We start from the raw sequence: 15,209 nt of genomic DNA, 5'->3' as shown, positions 1-15,209 counted from the left end.
GTGCAGCATTATTGGATTGGAATGAGGTCCTGGGATGGGTTAAGGATATAGATGGAATCCACAGAACGATGTCCCATCTACTGGGGCTATTTGGTCTTGAGACTGGAGAAGGTGGGCATGTAATGCTGTCGCACATGCCGTGAAACCTCATCTTGGCAGCAAGGGCCCGTCTTACTATAAACTGGAAGATAAGCCACCTCCCAACGAAAAAGTATGGTTGAATATGGCCTGTGAACTGTACAAGAAGGAGAGCTTGACACAGTATTTATTGCTTGAGTCCCACTCTCACACAGATATTGAATGGCTTCCCTTTCTTGCGTTCTATAGATCGTGGAGGTTGGAAAGAGGGAGAGCTGTGGATCTGTGTGAAGACACCAAAAGAGTGAGAGTGGTGAGGTTTGCTGGCATTCAGGCGCAAACTTGACTGGTAATTTAGATACAGCCATGACCTGTGATATTATAACCGGTTCCCCTTTCGACACAATATTGGAGGTTGGGTATGTCTGTTCTCTTCAAGATGTAACACCGCCAGGGATGGGGAGGGGGGATTGGGGGGTGGCAGGTGGGAGAGATCTTAGGGTGTGTAAAGATCCATTTGGATCAGTGATGTAATTGGTTTAGTTTGTATGATGGATTTGGTCTTTCCTTTCATGATGCGCGAATTGTAAGAGGGCATTGCTTTCTGTTTTGTACATTGTTGTTTCTTTCTAAAAACCTTAATAAAATGCAATTTTCAGCAACAAAACGCACTGAACCCCTTGATTCTAAATGTAGTGATCCTGCTATATGACAATGTTTACTTGTCTTTGATAGAAGGTGATCGTTTTTGCAGTAGAGGTGCCAAATACTCGAGATTTTATGTTGGCGATCCAATACCATTGAACATTTGTCTTTTAAGCATAAACCTATTTCTTCTCTTTATTGATGAGCACCTGGGAGACTAGCTCAAGTGAAACACGCTCGCTTTGGGATCAGCGCAATTCTGTGTTGTGTAAAAATCGCAAGTTACAAGCTACTAGCAAGTCATAAAAAGTGTCTCCCCATTAATTGGCTACATGCACACAGCACACCATTTCTTTGTCAGTTAGCACTAGGCAACGTCTTGTGGCCAGTGTAAATTTTGAGGCCTGCCCTTGTGCGTCAAGTTTGATTAAGTTGAGTATCGCATTGTGCGTATTAATGACCGAAACAAGTAGCATCAGTTATAGTGCGGCCTGAAACTTGATAGTGACGCTACATAAAATGCCATAACATTTATTTATACAGTGCCATTAATGTTTTATTTGAATTGCTGTGGTACTCTGTGCATTGAATTGGCTATTCTTTGAAAAAGAGAATGTGAAGAAGTGCATAAAAGAACATTTTGGACATATGTAGTAATTCATGTTTTAAAAAGGTATACTGCATAGTGTTGTGATCCACAGGATTTGCTTGCACAGTTACATCAGGGACATCATTATCCTCAACACCATGGGTTGAGGATCTTAGACTGAAAGATGACGCTAAAATTGTTCACTCATTTATGAGAGCAAATGACAGCAACAAAGAATAAGGCTTCAAATAATTTGTGTAGTTTGTCTCTGATAGGTACACTGAGCCATGACTCATATTTGATGTTAATTTCTTAGCCTCGACGAGAAAACAACTAACTTATTTTGAGATTTGAAGAAAGCAGTAGATTTACAAAATGTAGAAAACTGTGAAGCATATTTTGAATTGGTGTTTTTATACTCAATGCATGACTCTTTATGCCTTTTTAAGGTTGAATATTTAGGGATGAGCCTCTGTCACTGGGCCTCATTACGACCCAGGCGGTAAGGGGTTTACGGCAGCGTAAACAGCGCCGACCCTTACCGCCTGAGTACGAGGTCCCTTAGCGCCATGGCGGATTTAACACCTGCTTTTAGCAGGTGTTAAAATCCATGGCGCTAAGGGACCATGGAGTTAATTACGCCACCGTAATTTACGGTGGCGTAATTAACGCCTTCCCCACTCCCATTATGCCCTATGGGGCAAAAATGGGAATGGGGAAGGGTAAATGGGGATTGGGGACTTATCGCCCCGCCAAGGTCGGAATGGGGCGGTAAGTCCGCCAACCACCATGGCGTAAACGTAGTTTACGCCATGGTGGTAAAGTCACGGCCCAGGCGGTAACTTACCGCCTGGGTCGTAATGAGGCCCACTATCATTTGCAAGGAGTGTGTGCATGAAATGGGACACATTAGGACATATCTAGTACACATATAAAGATAATGGAACATACATAATGGGCAAAATGTTAGTTTTCCTCTCCTATAGAAGTACGATTTGCGGTGTGCTGTGTACCCCGCTCCTCGTTCCCCATCGGTAACTCTTGCTTATTGGGTGATTCCTGATTCCCAGGAGCTGGTTTTAGCTCGTGGAATCTTTAGTTTGAATCCACCATGGAGGAAAGCACATTTCTGAAGTGTTATTCCCACTTGGGAATCACCATATTGGCTAGCAAAAGTGTTCAGTTACCCTATTGCATTTTCAAACACTGGGATATTCCTTATGAAGGTTGCAGTAGATGCTTTTCTTCTGGTATAATAAAGCCCATGCATCCTGGTATGTGTTTGGTAGCCATCTGAAAAGGCAGAGTAATTCAAAAGACAGAGTTATTTTGTTGCAGGAAACCCTGTTCCATGATTGACAAACACTTGTCTAGACTTTCCATTCCCTTTGTCCTCTCCAGGTAATATCGCTGCACACTCTTTAGATAGGATTTGAAGGGACCTCTCCACGGCTGTTGACTAGCTAGGAATCAACAATGGTAAGGAAAAATTTATTTTTTAAATAGAAACCTGAAACCATCTCCAAAGAAAGTGTCCTTGGGACCATTCCATTATTGAGAAATACCGCGAATACAGGGAGTTTATATCTTACCAAGTTTATATCTTACTAGTCCTTGTGACCAGTGCTATGACCAATAGTAAGACCACTTTCAAATAAAGAGATTAGGAATCTGACTTGTGCATAAATTAAAGCAGGCAACTCCTCACTTTTGTTAGAACTCAAGTTCTACTGTATAGCTGGAAGGTTTGCCAGTTTCTCAGTTACTGAACAGGTAGTCTTAGTTCTTTATCAGATTTGCAAATGCTGGATGTGTTGGTTACTCGATGTATGGTCCCTTCTTGCTGTGAAAGCTGTTTTTTAAATGGTCTGAGTTAGGAATTCTCTTTAAAGTTACTTCTGTGAAAGTAATAAACATGCAACCACTTTCATCTTTTTAATGGGTCGCTTTTGCCTTAAAACCACTGTTGTGGCAAAGTAATGGCTGTACAAAAGCATCTTAAACTAATCTGGACATTTAATTTACAAAGTTTCTAAAACAATATTGTCTTTGTTTTAGGTTTGGAGTTTCCTTGGGGTCCTAAACCTTTCAGTGAAGTTATTGTGGGGCCTCTACTAAAAAACAGCCAAACACAAGACAGTAAAGCCTTGGATGAGTGTTACGTTGGTGTCTATTTTTCTGCACATTGGGTAAGAACAAAATGATGCAATGTAGAAGACTATTTAAATGTTCTTTCTGAAACTTGAATTGTTGCTGCAATTGTGAGCAGATAATAGGTTTCACAAATCTTTACAGTTTACTACTTATTTTCTGGCCTTTTATCAGATGAACAACCTGGCAATGTATAGATGTATAGAAACCAGCTCCTGTATTTGCATTCATTGAAGATGGATGGGCACCACATGTGGGCCTTCTATGTACATTGTAGCATTTTGCTAAACCAGGGAATCTGGCATGGTCCTCCTCCTGTGTGACCCTATACCCAGTCCAAACATCCCCTTAGCAGCTTTGCCCGATTACTTTTCTACTGACCTAGAAGTGTGGTTCTGTGATATTCTTGAATATTAAAGGCCACACACAATACAGGACAGTTTTTTTGGCCGTTGTGGTGCTGCCTTTAATATTCGAAAGATATCACTCCCCTCCCCCCCATCCTCCCAGTGAAATCAGGAGGGGGGGGTTCACCCTCAAGATCCCCCTATAAAACTGACCACCCCTCTGCCATAACAATAGCGGACATACCACCCCACCTCCCATAGAGAGACACAACATACACACATGCACCCAAACATCTACCTGTCTGCGGTCTTCCCCCTGCCCGTCCCTGATAGCCTGTCAGCCCCTGTGCACACTCGCCCGTGTGCTGCAGGGGCGTGACAGTTAAGGTTTAGAAAGATCTCTCTGAGCGTTGTCAGAACTGTCTTTCTAAATCAGTCTCTTTAATTTTCGCATAAGTTAAATGACTTTGGTTATTTTTTCCTTGCGTACGGGACATGCTTTAGGTATTTTCTCAGAAACATTTAGTAATCGCAATACTTTTGCATATTCTGACCTCTTCATATGATGCTTTTTTAGTATGGGTTCTTCATTATTATTCAAAAGTGCATTCATCATCTCTCGGGAGTGGTATCCCAAAGCACATTTTAAGAAGAGAAACTTTTGGGAAAAGGCATTTTATCCAGAAATCCTCATTCATCAATATTTTTGTTGCGTACCTCCATAAATAAAATGGAAGCAAGCCACTGCCTTTAATTTTCTGAAATCCCCAAAATATTTAGAAAAACAGGAAATTTGGTATGTGGTCAATCTCTTAACAGCAAGAGTACCAATGTTACTTTTTGTTGTTGAAATGATGTGTTTATTGAACAGCATGTGCATTCACACAGTTGTCAGAATGTTCAAAGGTACAATTGGTGAAGTAGCATTTACAAGGAACACGTTTCATACGAAATGACACAATTTAACATACTGGTCATTCGGGGCATATCATGTTGTCATAGTCTGATTCACATTTTAATAGTGACACCAACATTTGATGAGCAATGGTGATAACAGAAATGGGCATGTGGGGAAGCACAGAACCTGGAACTCATAGGTGATCCACTTACTGTCGATATCACACTGCGGTTCAACAAAATCCCTGCCCCTAAATACTTGCAAGCATGCAAGAGACGATGATTCCAGCTCAGGGGCAAGATATACTCACCTTGGAAACAAAACCACGCCGAGCAGCATGGGTTCGATGCCTGGTCCATACAAAAGGTGCCCAGTAGTTTATGGGTTGCTATTTTCGTGCAAGTGAGTAGCAGGCCGTTGTCTGCGAATAGAGGTGGAACAAATTCGCTTCACACCCTGAGCACATCCAGTTCCTGGCCAAAAGGACATTCCTCTGAAATATTCTAGACTAGGCCAAACATGTTAGTAGCAAGGGTACATCCATCCCTACATAAGAGTCATCAGTTCTCCAGGCTTTATCTGACTCTAGTCACATTGCCATTGTGAAACGCCAATCTCCCCCGGACACTTCTGTCCTTGCTGACTGTGATGCTGGAAATGCTTTGGAGGCACAGGGCCTCCAAGTCCTTGTCCTATAGTCCTCTTATCGTGTGTTCTGTGTTATTTTCTGCACAGGAGTCCAGGTGGGACTCCTGACAGTGCAGCTCTTCCTCTTTTTGGTCATGGTGAACAGACCCTTGGGGATACTCATATGGCACCCATGGGTGGAAGTACAACACTGTACCCCTAGTGTATGTTTTTGGGCACCTATGTGTGGCCCACAGAGCAGGGTATGGGCTGGCGACAGCTCCATGCTGGATTTGACAGGTGCGCTGAGCATCCTCCATTATGGGATACCCAGGCCCTGCCATTGGAATCAGTTGATTCCTGATAGAAGACAAGATGGGCCCTGTGGCCTCTTGCTTTCTATTGCCTGTTACCTTGTTTTTCCAAAGTCCTTGGAAGCCCTGACTCTGTCCCTTTCCTGACTGGCTGTTAGGTGGAAGTTCCATGTTATCGTATTGTGGGGAAGTCCAGGCCAGAGTGGCTGGAGCCATCCCATTGACCGTATGTTGTGGGTGCGCCAGAGGGCGGGACCTTGGTGAATGGAGTGTGTGACCAATATACATTGCATGTTATGGGTGTCTGGTTTCTGGTGTGTGACACAATGACTGAGACAGCCCTGCCATACTGGTGTGCATGCAGTGTGGAGTGCTGAATGGCTGGGTGCTTGTTCCAATATACATTCCTTGTTGTGAGTGTCTGGATGGAGAAGAATGGCCTGAATGCACTGTGAGCCTGATTGGCTGCGTGTCTGCTGAATGCCCTGATCAACGATTGGCTGCCTGAGCCTGGCTCAGTGGTGTGAATGAGACAGAACAGTATATCTGGGGAACTCTCAATGACCAGAATAGTTCAGAAGCTGAAGTCAAAACTTGATGCTTAACTTGAAGCCCAGATGGAAGAAGGCTTTGCTGCTACTTTTCTTCGACGCAATCTGAAATCTGTTGTGTCTCCAAGAACTGATACAAGTGAAGACCTGGCTAGGAGACCTCTTCCCGAGCTACGAGGGAACATTGTGTACCAGCTAACCTTCACCAAGGCTCCTTGGAAGTCAGTACTGGAAAGGCTGCCGACCGGAGACGGGGACCGCTAAGGAATCTGAAGTGAAGCGGCCGGACATTGAAGTCCATCGTCGACGACCATCGTTAACCAGAACCGCAACGCTCCATTGCCTAAAACATTTGAATCAAGAACTGTAACGCTCACCTGATTCCCGCAGAGGCGCCGGTCTTGACTGGGTGAATGCCGTATCTTCAAAGGTGATGTGTAACACACGGTTGGCTCTTTGGGCTGGACCTCTGTACACTGTATGCCTGACTCAAAGAGTAAGATGTCTGCAGATAGAAAATATGGGATTAATGAACTGGGGTTATTGGGTGCCTCTCTCCTCTTCCCTTTCTCTTCTCCCGTAGAACCCCAAAGGTTAACGCCCTCACCTTAGGTAAGTGAACGCCGAGCTCTCCATCTGCCTCGGGGCAGGGTGCCGTAACCAGTTTCTTCACTGGATAAGGGTGCAGGCCTCTTGACCTCAGAGGACTGCTGTCCGTCGGTAACTGCACGAACGGTAAGTTCTGGGCACTTCAAATGTCTTAAAAGTCTTTTGTAATGATATCTCTTGTTTTGCAGGGTTCCGGCGATGGCGGATGGCGGGCTGAAGAGAATTGAGGATCGAACCCGCGTGAGGAATAGAAGCGCCTGGAAGCACGTAAGTAAGCGCTTGTAGCCTGCTTCACGATGCGCACTAACTGTCCCTTTTATCTTGCAGGTACAAGTTTGCAGCTTTAGAGAAGCTGAAGGGTGCTGGAATACCCACTGGATTCGGCGTGGGAAGGAGAAATGGCACGTGAGTAATAAGGTTGCCCAATGTCTTTAAACGCACCTTCTTTTGTCTTTCAGATGCCCGAATGCAGTGCGAAGACCTCCGGAGCATGCGAAGAGTAGGTAAGCCTTTGTCTTTCAGATGCCGGAATGCAGTGCGAAGACCTCCGGAGCATGCGAAGAGTAGGTAAGCCTTTGTCTTTCAGATGTCGGAATGCAGCGCGAGGCGTTGGTGACAGCCGATGGACCACGTAAGAGATGCGCTGCCACTGAAGACCGTAGTGCTAACCTGTTCTTTCGTTGTCTTTACAGGTGCTGCTGAAGACTGGATTCCAGGATGATAAGCCTTTGTTCCCTTAGGCCCAGGATCAGAAGCTGAAGACACGATGAGCGTTCTGCTGCAGAGAATGCAGAATAACGCAAAGCAAGATTCATCCATCGGGGGTGGTTTAAATAGCCTCCTGTAGTGCTTAGGTGTCTCCTTCCACAGCCTCGCCTAGGTAAGAAAAGAGTTCCTGCTTTCCAGAAGAGTTCCAGTGTTCTGAACCTAGGGAGTGGCTCCTGCCCCACCCAACAGGAAAAGTAGTCCCAAACAGAAGAGGATCAGGGGCTCAACTGGCAGGTAAGTAAGCAGCATGGTCTGCTGCAGGTAAGTCCACCCAAGCATTATGAGCCCGGCGCTTCCAGCGCTGGGACTGGGCATCTTTATGAGCCTGGTGCCACTGGCGCCAGGACAGGGTCCAAAAGGTCCCAATTGGGACTGGCTGGCACTCAAACCGGGGTCATGGGTCTGCTTCCAAGGGAGTTGGGCAAGTCCTGATCTTTTGGAAGCAGAGATCATGACAAGGATTCCCTTGCTCATCACAGTCAACCGCTTTGTCCTGCCAGAGAAAGTCAAGGTGCCGAAGAACTGAGGAGAATCTTCCGGTGGGTTTCCTGCCACCCGAAGTCTTCAAAGACGCGGACGAAGATCCGAAAGCCAGCCGTGGTCGAGTCCTGATCGCCGACGCCAAACGCTGATGACCCAACACCCTTGCTGGGCCTATGCTTTTCATTGACTCTTTGTGGCAACAAACTATCTTTGTTGAGGTGCACCTCATCTTCGCGGGACGTCCACGATCGATCGTCAACAAGGACCGAAGATGCTGCCTCGACAAAATTGTTCTACCTTTTCTTCCAGGGATCTCGGCGATCCATGGCTCTTGCCTTAAAGGGAGTTCACTCAAGAAGGATACGTCGACGACCCGACGTCGAACTCTGCTAAACCAGGTAAATTGGGGTAGTAGGACATGATAGAAGGAAATAAGACTCTGTAAGCAATATAGGGACTGGGCTTGTTTAGTATATTATTTACAGGCTGTCCAGGTGGGGGGATCCTCAAACAGAACTGTGTCTTTCATAGGGATCCAGTATTCTGCTATTTGTGTAAACAACTTGTTTTCCTCCTAAGTCTATTATTGATACCTTTTGCTATTGATTTGTATGCTATTTGAAACTGTCAGCAGTTTGTGCATTTTAATGGAGTCAAAGAGTAATTGTGGCAACACATATACATTGTACATTTATCATTATAGTATTGCCTGAGCACAAAGTGTGTTATTGTGTGTAAATAACTTGAACCTTATAAGGTGTGGACATTCATTTGTGGGGCTTGGGTACTACACTGTATTTATGCCTTGATTGCTTGTCCAACGTTACCATATAGAGAATCTTGGCTGGGGTGCTCTGTGCTTATGCTCTGCCATTTAGAGAGCAAAAGTACAGATACCCCCTCCAGTTTTTACACTGACCCACAGAACATCTCCCCATTTACCGAGCTTAAAGGCACTTTCAGATGTACACATCTTTGTCTATTTTTCTCCATCTCACTGGGGGAAAGTGGTACCGGTCCGGATGGAAAAAGTGCAAGTAGACTATGAAAGAATTAAAGGCTGAATGGATTGTTTTTAAGTGGGCTATGTAAAATACGAGAATTTTACTGTATTGTTGTTGGGAACACCCCCCACACCCCTTCCATGCCTGCTTATGGATCTCTGTGCAGTATCTTTACAGTTAGCAACTGGTGGCCACCCTTGGTTTGAGACTTTGATAGAAAACTTTCAGGCAAGCACTGAATAGAGAAACTGATTCAGCTGCCTCAAAGTTAAGTGGTAAGGCATGAATATGGCTTACATGTCTTATTGAATTAAAATGTGTATTGAGCATGCATCAAGGACTGGGAACACTAGTTTTATGTCACACACACACATTATTTTATGAACCATGTCTCATAAAAATGTATCTAGTTGCTATCTTGTTCAATCTGGGGTATCATTCTCTGATTTGAATGTCAGTCCCGACATAACCAAAAGACGTTTCGCCTGATGCTACTCATGATGGATATACAGGTTATTACACAAACATATTTTACTGCATAGTCTGAAAACATTCTGTTTATTTCATTTACTCCTACGTCCCGTCCCCTTTCCTCCATACTTGTGGGACATTCGTCCTTCAGGATGGGACCGGATCACTTTTGTCAAAACGCATCAAAAATGAATATTTTTGTCCTTCTATTTTTATGCGGGGTACCGCATGCTGTTGTAACCCCGCCCTCCTGGGCTCTGCCCTGCGCATCGCCCTTGAGTCCTTTTCTCCGCGCGGTCGGGGCTGGATGCACTTGCATCACCGGGAAATATTTTTGTTCCCATTGTCCTTTTTCTTACTCCGGTTCTGCAGTCACTTAGTCCTCCATCTATGCCGCAGTGACTGAGATTTGTGTCCTGCACTTCATGCGAAAGTAGCTTCGCTAGGGCTGATCCCCATACATTCCGCTTGGAGTGTCTTGGCCCAGACCATAGTTGGGATTTGTGTTTCTGCTGTGACTCCCTCTCCGTCCTGGCACTCCATCGTCGTCTTCGTCGGTGGGAGGAAGTCTTTCAGCACGTTCCTCCACCTCATTTTCAGCTTTACATGGACGAAAAGAAAAGACGCCTGGTAAGTTCCTTACCTTTTAGGGTGCCACGGCCTGGGTAGTCCTTCTCGGGGCCTTCCAGGTCCGGGAGGGGCTTCAGCAGCTCTGCTACCAGGGTTTCCCCTGACGTGCCTTGCAGGCTTAACGGGCATACCGGGGTTTTCTCCGAGGGTTCCCACGTCGGACCTTCCAAAACCGGACCACGCTTCGAGGTCGGGTGCTAAATTCAGCCCAGTTCATCTGTGGCTTTGGATACTGGGGTTTGCTCTGAGGTCTCCGTTTCTGGAGCTTTCCACACAGATATCGGGATACGCCCTGAGGACTCCTTTTCAGGAGCTATCTGTACCGAGCCACGGCTTGAGAACCCTCTCGAGGGAGGAAGACTTACCGGGGGGAAACCCGAGGTTCCTCTTTTTGAGGCTGTAAGGTCTGTACCGACAAAACTGAGAGACCTGCTCTGAAGGTCTTGTCCGTGAGGTGGATTCCTCAGCATTCCTGCGCTCAGGGACGCAGTGATACCGGTTCTGTCGAGGGGACAAGGCAAAGAGGCTGGTCATAAACCGTAACTCCTCTGTTTCCGGCTCTGCCGAGGTTCCTCCTCTGGAGGCTAATTTTGGGGCTACCTTCAAGATATCCAGTTAACATCCGAGACCCCCCAGTACCGGCTCTGCCGAGGATCCTTCCATCAAGGCTGAGGTGTTGCTTAAGTCCCCTGACCAGCCTGAGGAGACGGTTGCCTCATCTATACAGGTGACGCAGTTCTCTTCAGGCATCGACAAAATGCCGTCCCAACCCTCATGGTCCACGGCAGCCATTTTGGATTCTTCCCTTGCACACACACTCTCAACATCTGGTGCTGGGAACCTTCTTTTTGGGGCTAAGCAGCCATTCCCACATCAAGTGGACAGTAAAAATCAGTTCCGCCCTTCTTATGACTGGCGCACTCGGATGCCACTGCCTCATACTGTCTCGCTTCCTCCTGCTTCTGGTCCACTGGTCTATGTGGACCCGGGTGGTGGTGGGCCTTCCTGGCAATCATCCTCATTGCGTTTGTGGGGGTATGCCCCATATGAGCGGCCTCTGCCCACCCCAGCGCCTAAACCTTCATCAGTGGATGCTTTTTGCGGGACATTTCAGATGCTCGTGCACTCTGACCCCATGAAGGAGTATTTTGAGGGTCTTTTCAAGGAAATCTACACTGAATCTCTGGCTCTACCTTCCACCCCGGCAGTTCCGACAGCTCCTGCGGTGGTGCCACCTCTTCCTCTTGGTCCGCCTCCAGCTCTTCCTCCCCTACCTCTGCTGTCTCCCATAGAGACACCGGCAGAGCGGGATAGTACTTTAAAACCTGAGACAGTCCTGCTGTTTGCTTCCGATTCGCCGGATGACCCTCAAGTAGATCAGGATAGTGATGAGCAGCGCCGCTCTGTCAGAGCATTCCATGACCGGGTCCTGGATATGATGGCCCACCTTGACATTCCAGTACCTGAGGCCCCTGCTCCACAGGAGGGGTGCTTTCGGGAGCATTCACACTGTCACCATAAGAGCACATCAGCCTGTTCCTCAAGCAGGATGTTTTTGCTGAGGCCCGTAAGGTCTGGGATAAGCCCCACACTGGGCTACACATCAATAAAATAATTGATGCCCGTTACAAGCTCCACACCTCTGAGGATATAGCCTTGGCGTCTTGTTCGCTCCCTTCCTCGACGGTGGTAGCTGCGGCCACGCTTCAATCCAAACCGGCCTCTGTGACCTCGATGGCTGCGGCTCAGATTCTGTCCAAGGAAGACAAGATTCTGGACTCCTTGGGCAAGAAAATCTTTGCCAACTCAGCACTTCAACTTGGACAAGCAAATACCGAGCTTATCCTGGAAGCAGCTAATCTGAGGCTGTGGAAGGAGTTGGCTGATATCCAGGAGTGTATTCCTGCGGATAGGCTAGATGACTTTAAATCCAGTTTGTCGGACAATAGGGTGTTGGCATATGATCTGCTGGAAGCTGTGGCACACCATGTAGAGCTCAGCTCGAGGCTTTATGGTGGGAATTGACACGTCCCACCAGGCATGGCTCCAGGCAACGAAATTTTCGAAGGAGGTGCAAGACAAAGTTTTGGACCTTCCCTTCGAAGGCAAGGAATTATTTCATTCTTCTACGGATGAGGAACTTACAAAGACCAAGGCGAGCCCCCAAACAGCCAAATCTTTGTGGGTCCTGGCTAAGGTCCCTTATACACAGAGGTCAAGGTCTCAGTCTTGATCCTTTTCTGGCTTCAGGGGGTTTCAGGACAGCCGGGCGCGCAGAACTGAAGCTCCGGTTGGTGGCACCCGTCAAACAACAATGTGGTCAGTTTTTCTCTCACCCATCAGCCTCCTCTCCTGGGATAGGTAGTCTCCCTGATGGCAAATCTGCAAAATGATATTTTTTGTCGGTCGCACGAGACTCCGGTGGGAGGACGAATCTCGTCTCATCTGGAGGCGTGGCAGACCATCACCGAAGACCGGTGGGTTTTGTCCATCGCTCGGGCGGGCTTTCGCTTGCCCCTCCCTCCCTTTCCTTCCACCCCACCTTTCAACCCTCCCTTCCAACAGATCGGGACATCCTCCCTCAGACCTGAGGTTCAGAAACTTCTAGACCTCAGGGTGGTGGAACCTGTTGCCCTTGGGGAGTAAGGGCAGGGTTTCTACTCTAGTCTGTTCAGTGCCCAAACCCAACCAGGCTGGTCTGCACACTTTCCTCGATCTTTCCCAGTTCAATCTTTCTCTTCCCCAAGAGAAATTCAAGATGATCACACCCTGCCAAATAAAGTCCTCTCTTTGGAAGGGCGACTAGCTCAGTGTAGTGGAAATTCAGGACGCGTATATGTACATCCTGATATGGAGGCCGAATCGAAAATATCGGCGGTTTTCCCTGGGAGGGGAGCATTTCCAGTTCTGTGTACTCCCGTTTGGTCTGAGTTCGGTGCTGCATGTCTTTAGGAAGATGTCGGTCATCACAGCTTTCCTTCGGCTGCAGGGTGTTCATGTATATCTGTATTTGGATGACTGACTCCTGCACAGCCCTTGTCCACTGACGGCTTCAATCAACCTCCAGTCTCTCCTTCAACTCCTGTTCCATCTTGGGCTGTCAGTGAACTGGCAGAAATCTTCCATGATGGTCTCCCAAGACCTGATTTTCCTGGGTTTCTGTTGGAACACGGTCAGCTCCAGGGTGTACTTGACGGCGCACAGGATTGCGGATCTATTCGCCATGTGTCGGTTCTTCATCCAGTCAGAGCACATGACTGCTTGTTGGTTCCAGAGACTTCTGGGCCTCATGGCTTCGTGCGTTCTAGCTCTTCCTCTTGCACGTCTCAAAATGAGGGTTACTCAGCTGGCTCTTCGGAGCTCTTGGTGTCAGGCTTTGGACTCAGATTCCAAGATGATCCCAGTTCCATCCTTCATGATGACGGATCTCCTATGGTGGTCTTCGACCAAAAATCTTACAGTGGGGGCCTCCTTTCAGGAGCCCTGCCCACAAGTGACGGTTACCACAGATTCCTCCCTTCTGGGATGGGGCGCGACACTGGATCATCTCCAGGTTTCCGATCTATGGACGCTGCTGGACAGGCAGTTTCATAAAAATTATTTGGAACACCTGGCTGTGTTTCTGGCGCTGACAGCTTTTCAACCATCCATCACGAACAGTGTGGTCCGCATCCGCACGGACAACTCAGTGTCGATGTTTTATATCAACAAGCAAGGTGGCACCAAATCACCACCTCTTCCCAGAGCTGACCAGGCTCCAAAACAAATGGGAAACGGACATAGGTACTATTGATCCGGAGGACTGGATATTGGTTCTAATTCACCCAAGAGAGATTGCAATCTCATACAGACTTTGCTTGATCCAACTAAAAATTCTTCACCAGGTTTATTACCCCATAGTCACACTGTATGGTTGGAAATGTGCCCCGGACCCAAACTGCTTACGATGCTGGGGAAGGTGCGGAGGGGTTGTACTTTCATACACATCCTGTGGGAATGCCTCCGAATTAGAACCTTTTGGAGCAAATGTTGTGATAAACTAACGAAGGTCCTGGGTCGAATTATATCGCTGGACCCGAAAATACTTTTGCTGGGCATCCCCGATGAGAACAATGTCATAAATGTGAAAGACTGTTCCTATCCACAGCAGTGAGGCTGATAAAACGCAATATAGCCCAAAAATGGGGTACCCCGGAATCCCCGACCCTGGCTGAATGGGTCGCTGACATGGACATATGTGCAGCAACGGAACACAGAATCTATAAAGCTCAAGGCTGCCCGATGAAGGTGATAAATGGGGAGAAGGATGGAATTGAGGATTTTCTGTGCATCATAGACAAAAGTGCGGAAGATGAAACGAGATACTCTGATGCGATTGTGACAAGATTGTTACAACTATGATCACGATTGGGACATGTAATTGTGGATGGGTGAATGGAAGTCCTTTTTTTTTTGTTGCCCTTCCTTGGGTTTGTCTTGAAAATAAAAAAAAATGTCATCAACAAAAAAAAACACCACCTCTTGTGGACCTTGCCATTCAGATTTGGGCCATTCAGCACGGCATTTGGCTACTGGGGATACACATTCCGGGTTAATTCACTGTGACTGCAGACTCACTCAGCTGACAAACGGCAGCCAGCTACAAGTGGGAAATGAACACAGAGGTCCTCTCCACCATCTTTCTCCAATGGGGCACTCCAGAAGTGGACTTCTTTGTGACTTCTACAAACAGAAACTTCCTCTTTATGCATCCAGGAATGGTCTTGAGGCCTCCTCCCTAAGGGACACTCTCGAAATTCCATGGCACAAAATGAAGGCCTGTGCTTTCCCACCTCTGCCTCTGATTCATCGGTCACTTTACAAGCTCATTCATCGAATTGCACTCTCCTGTTCATAGCTCCTTGGTGGCCACCCAGATTCTGGTTCTCTGAACTTCAGCATCTGTCGATTTGTCCTCCGATCAGACTGCCGTTGATTGCCAACCTGCTTCACCAGTGCGATCAGCTGATGTGGATACCCTCCCCACAATCATTCAGCTTAGCGG

General features: G+C 47.1%; 1 protein-coding gene across 2 annotated transcripts in view; it reads left to right on the top strand.

The window, feature by feature from the left end:
• The window catches only part of NXN (nucleoredoxin), a 743,311-nt gene that overhangs the window by 232,951 nt on the left and 495,151 nt on the right, over window positions 1-15,209 (top strand). For both annotated transcript variants that reach the window (XM_069615174.1, XM_069615175.1), the window contains exon 3: window positions 3,371-3,501. In XM_069615174.1, the coding sequence (XP_069471275.1) occupies window positions 3,371-3,501 (131 nt within the window). The remainder of the gene's footprint in view (window positions 1-3,370; window positions 3,502-15,209) is intronic.

This window comes from Ambystoma mexicanum, chromosome 9 (assembly GCF_040938575.1).
Source record: "Ambystoma mexicanum isolate Mex_15411 chromosome 9, UKY_AmexF1_1, whole genome shotgun sequence".
In the NCBI taxonomy this organism is placed as follows: Eukaryota; Metazoa; Chordata; class Amphibia; order Caudata; family Ambystomatidae; genus Ambystoma; species Ambystoma mexicanum.
This window is presented reverse-complemented; position numbering and strand designations above follow the sequence as displayed.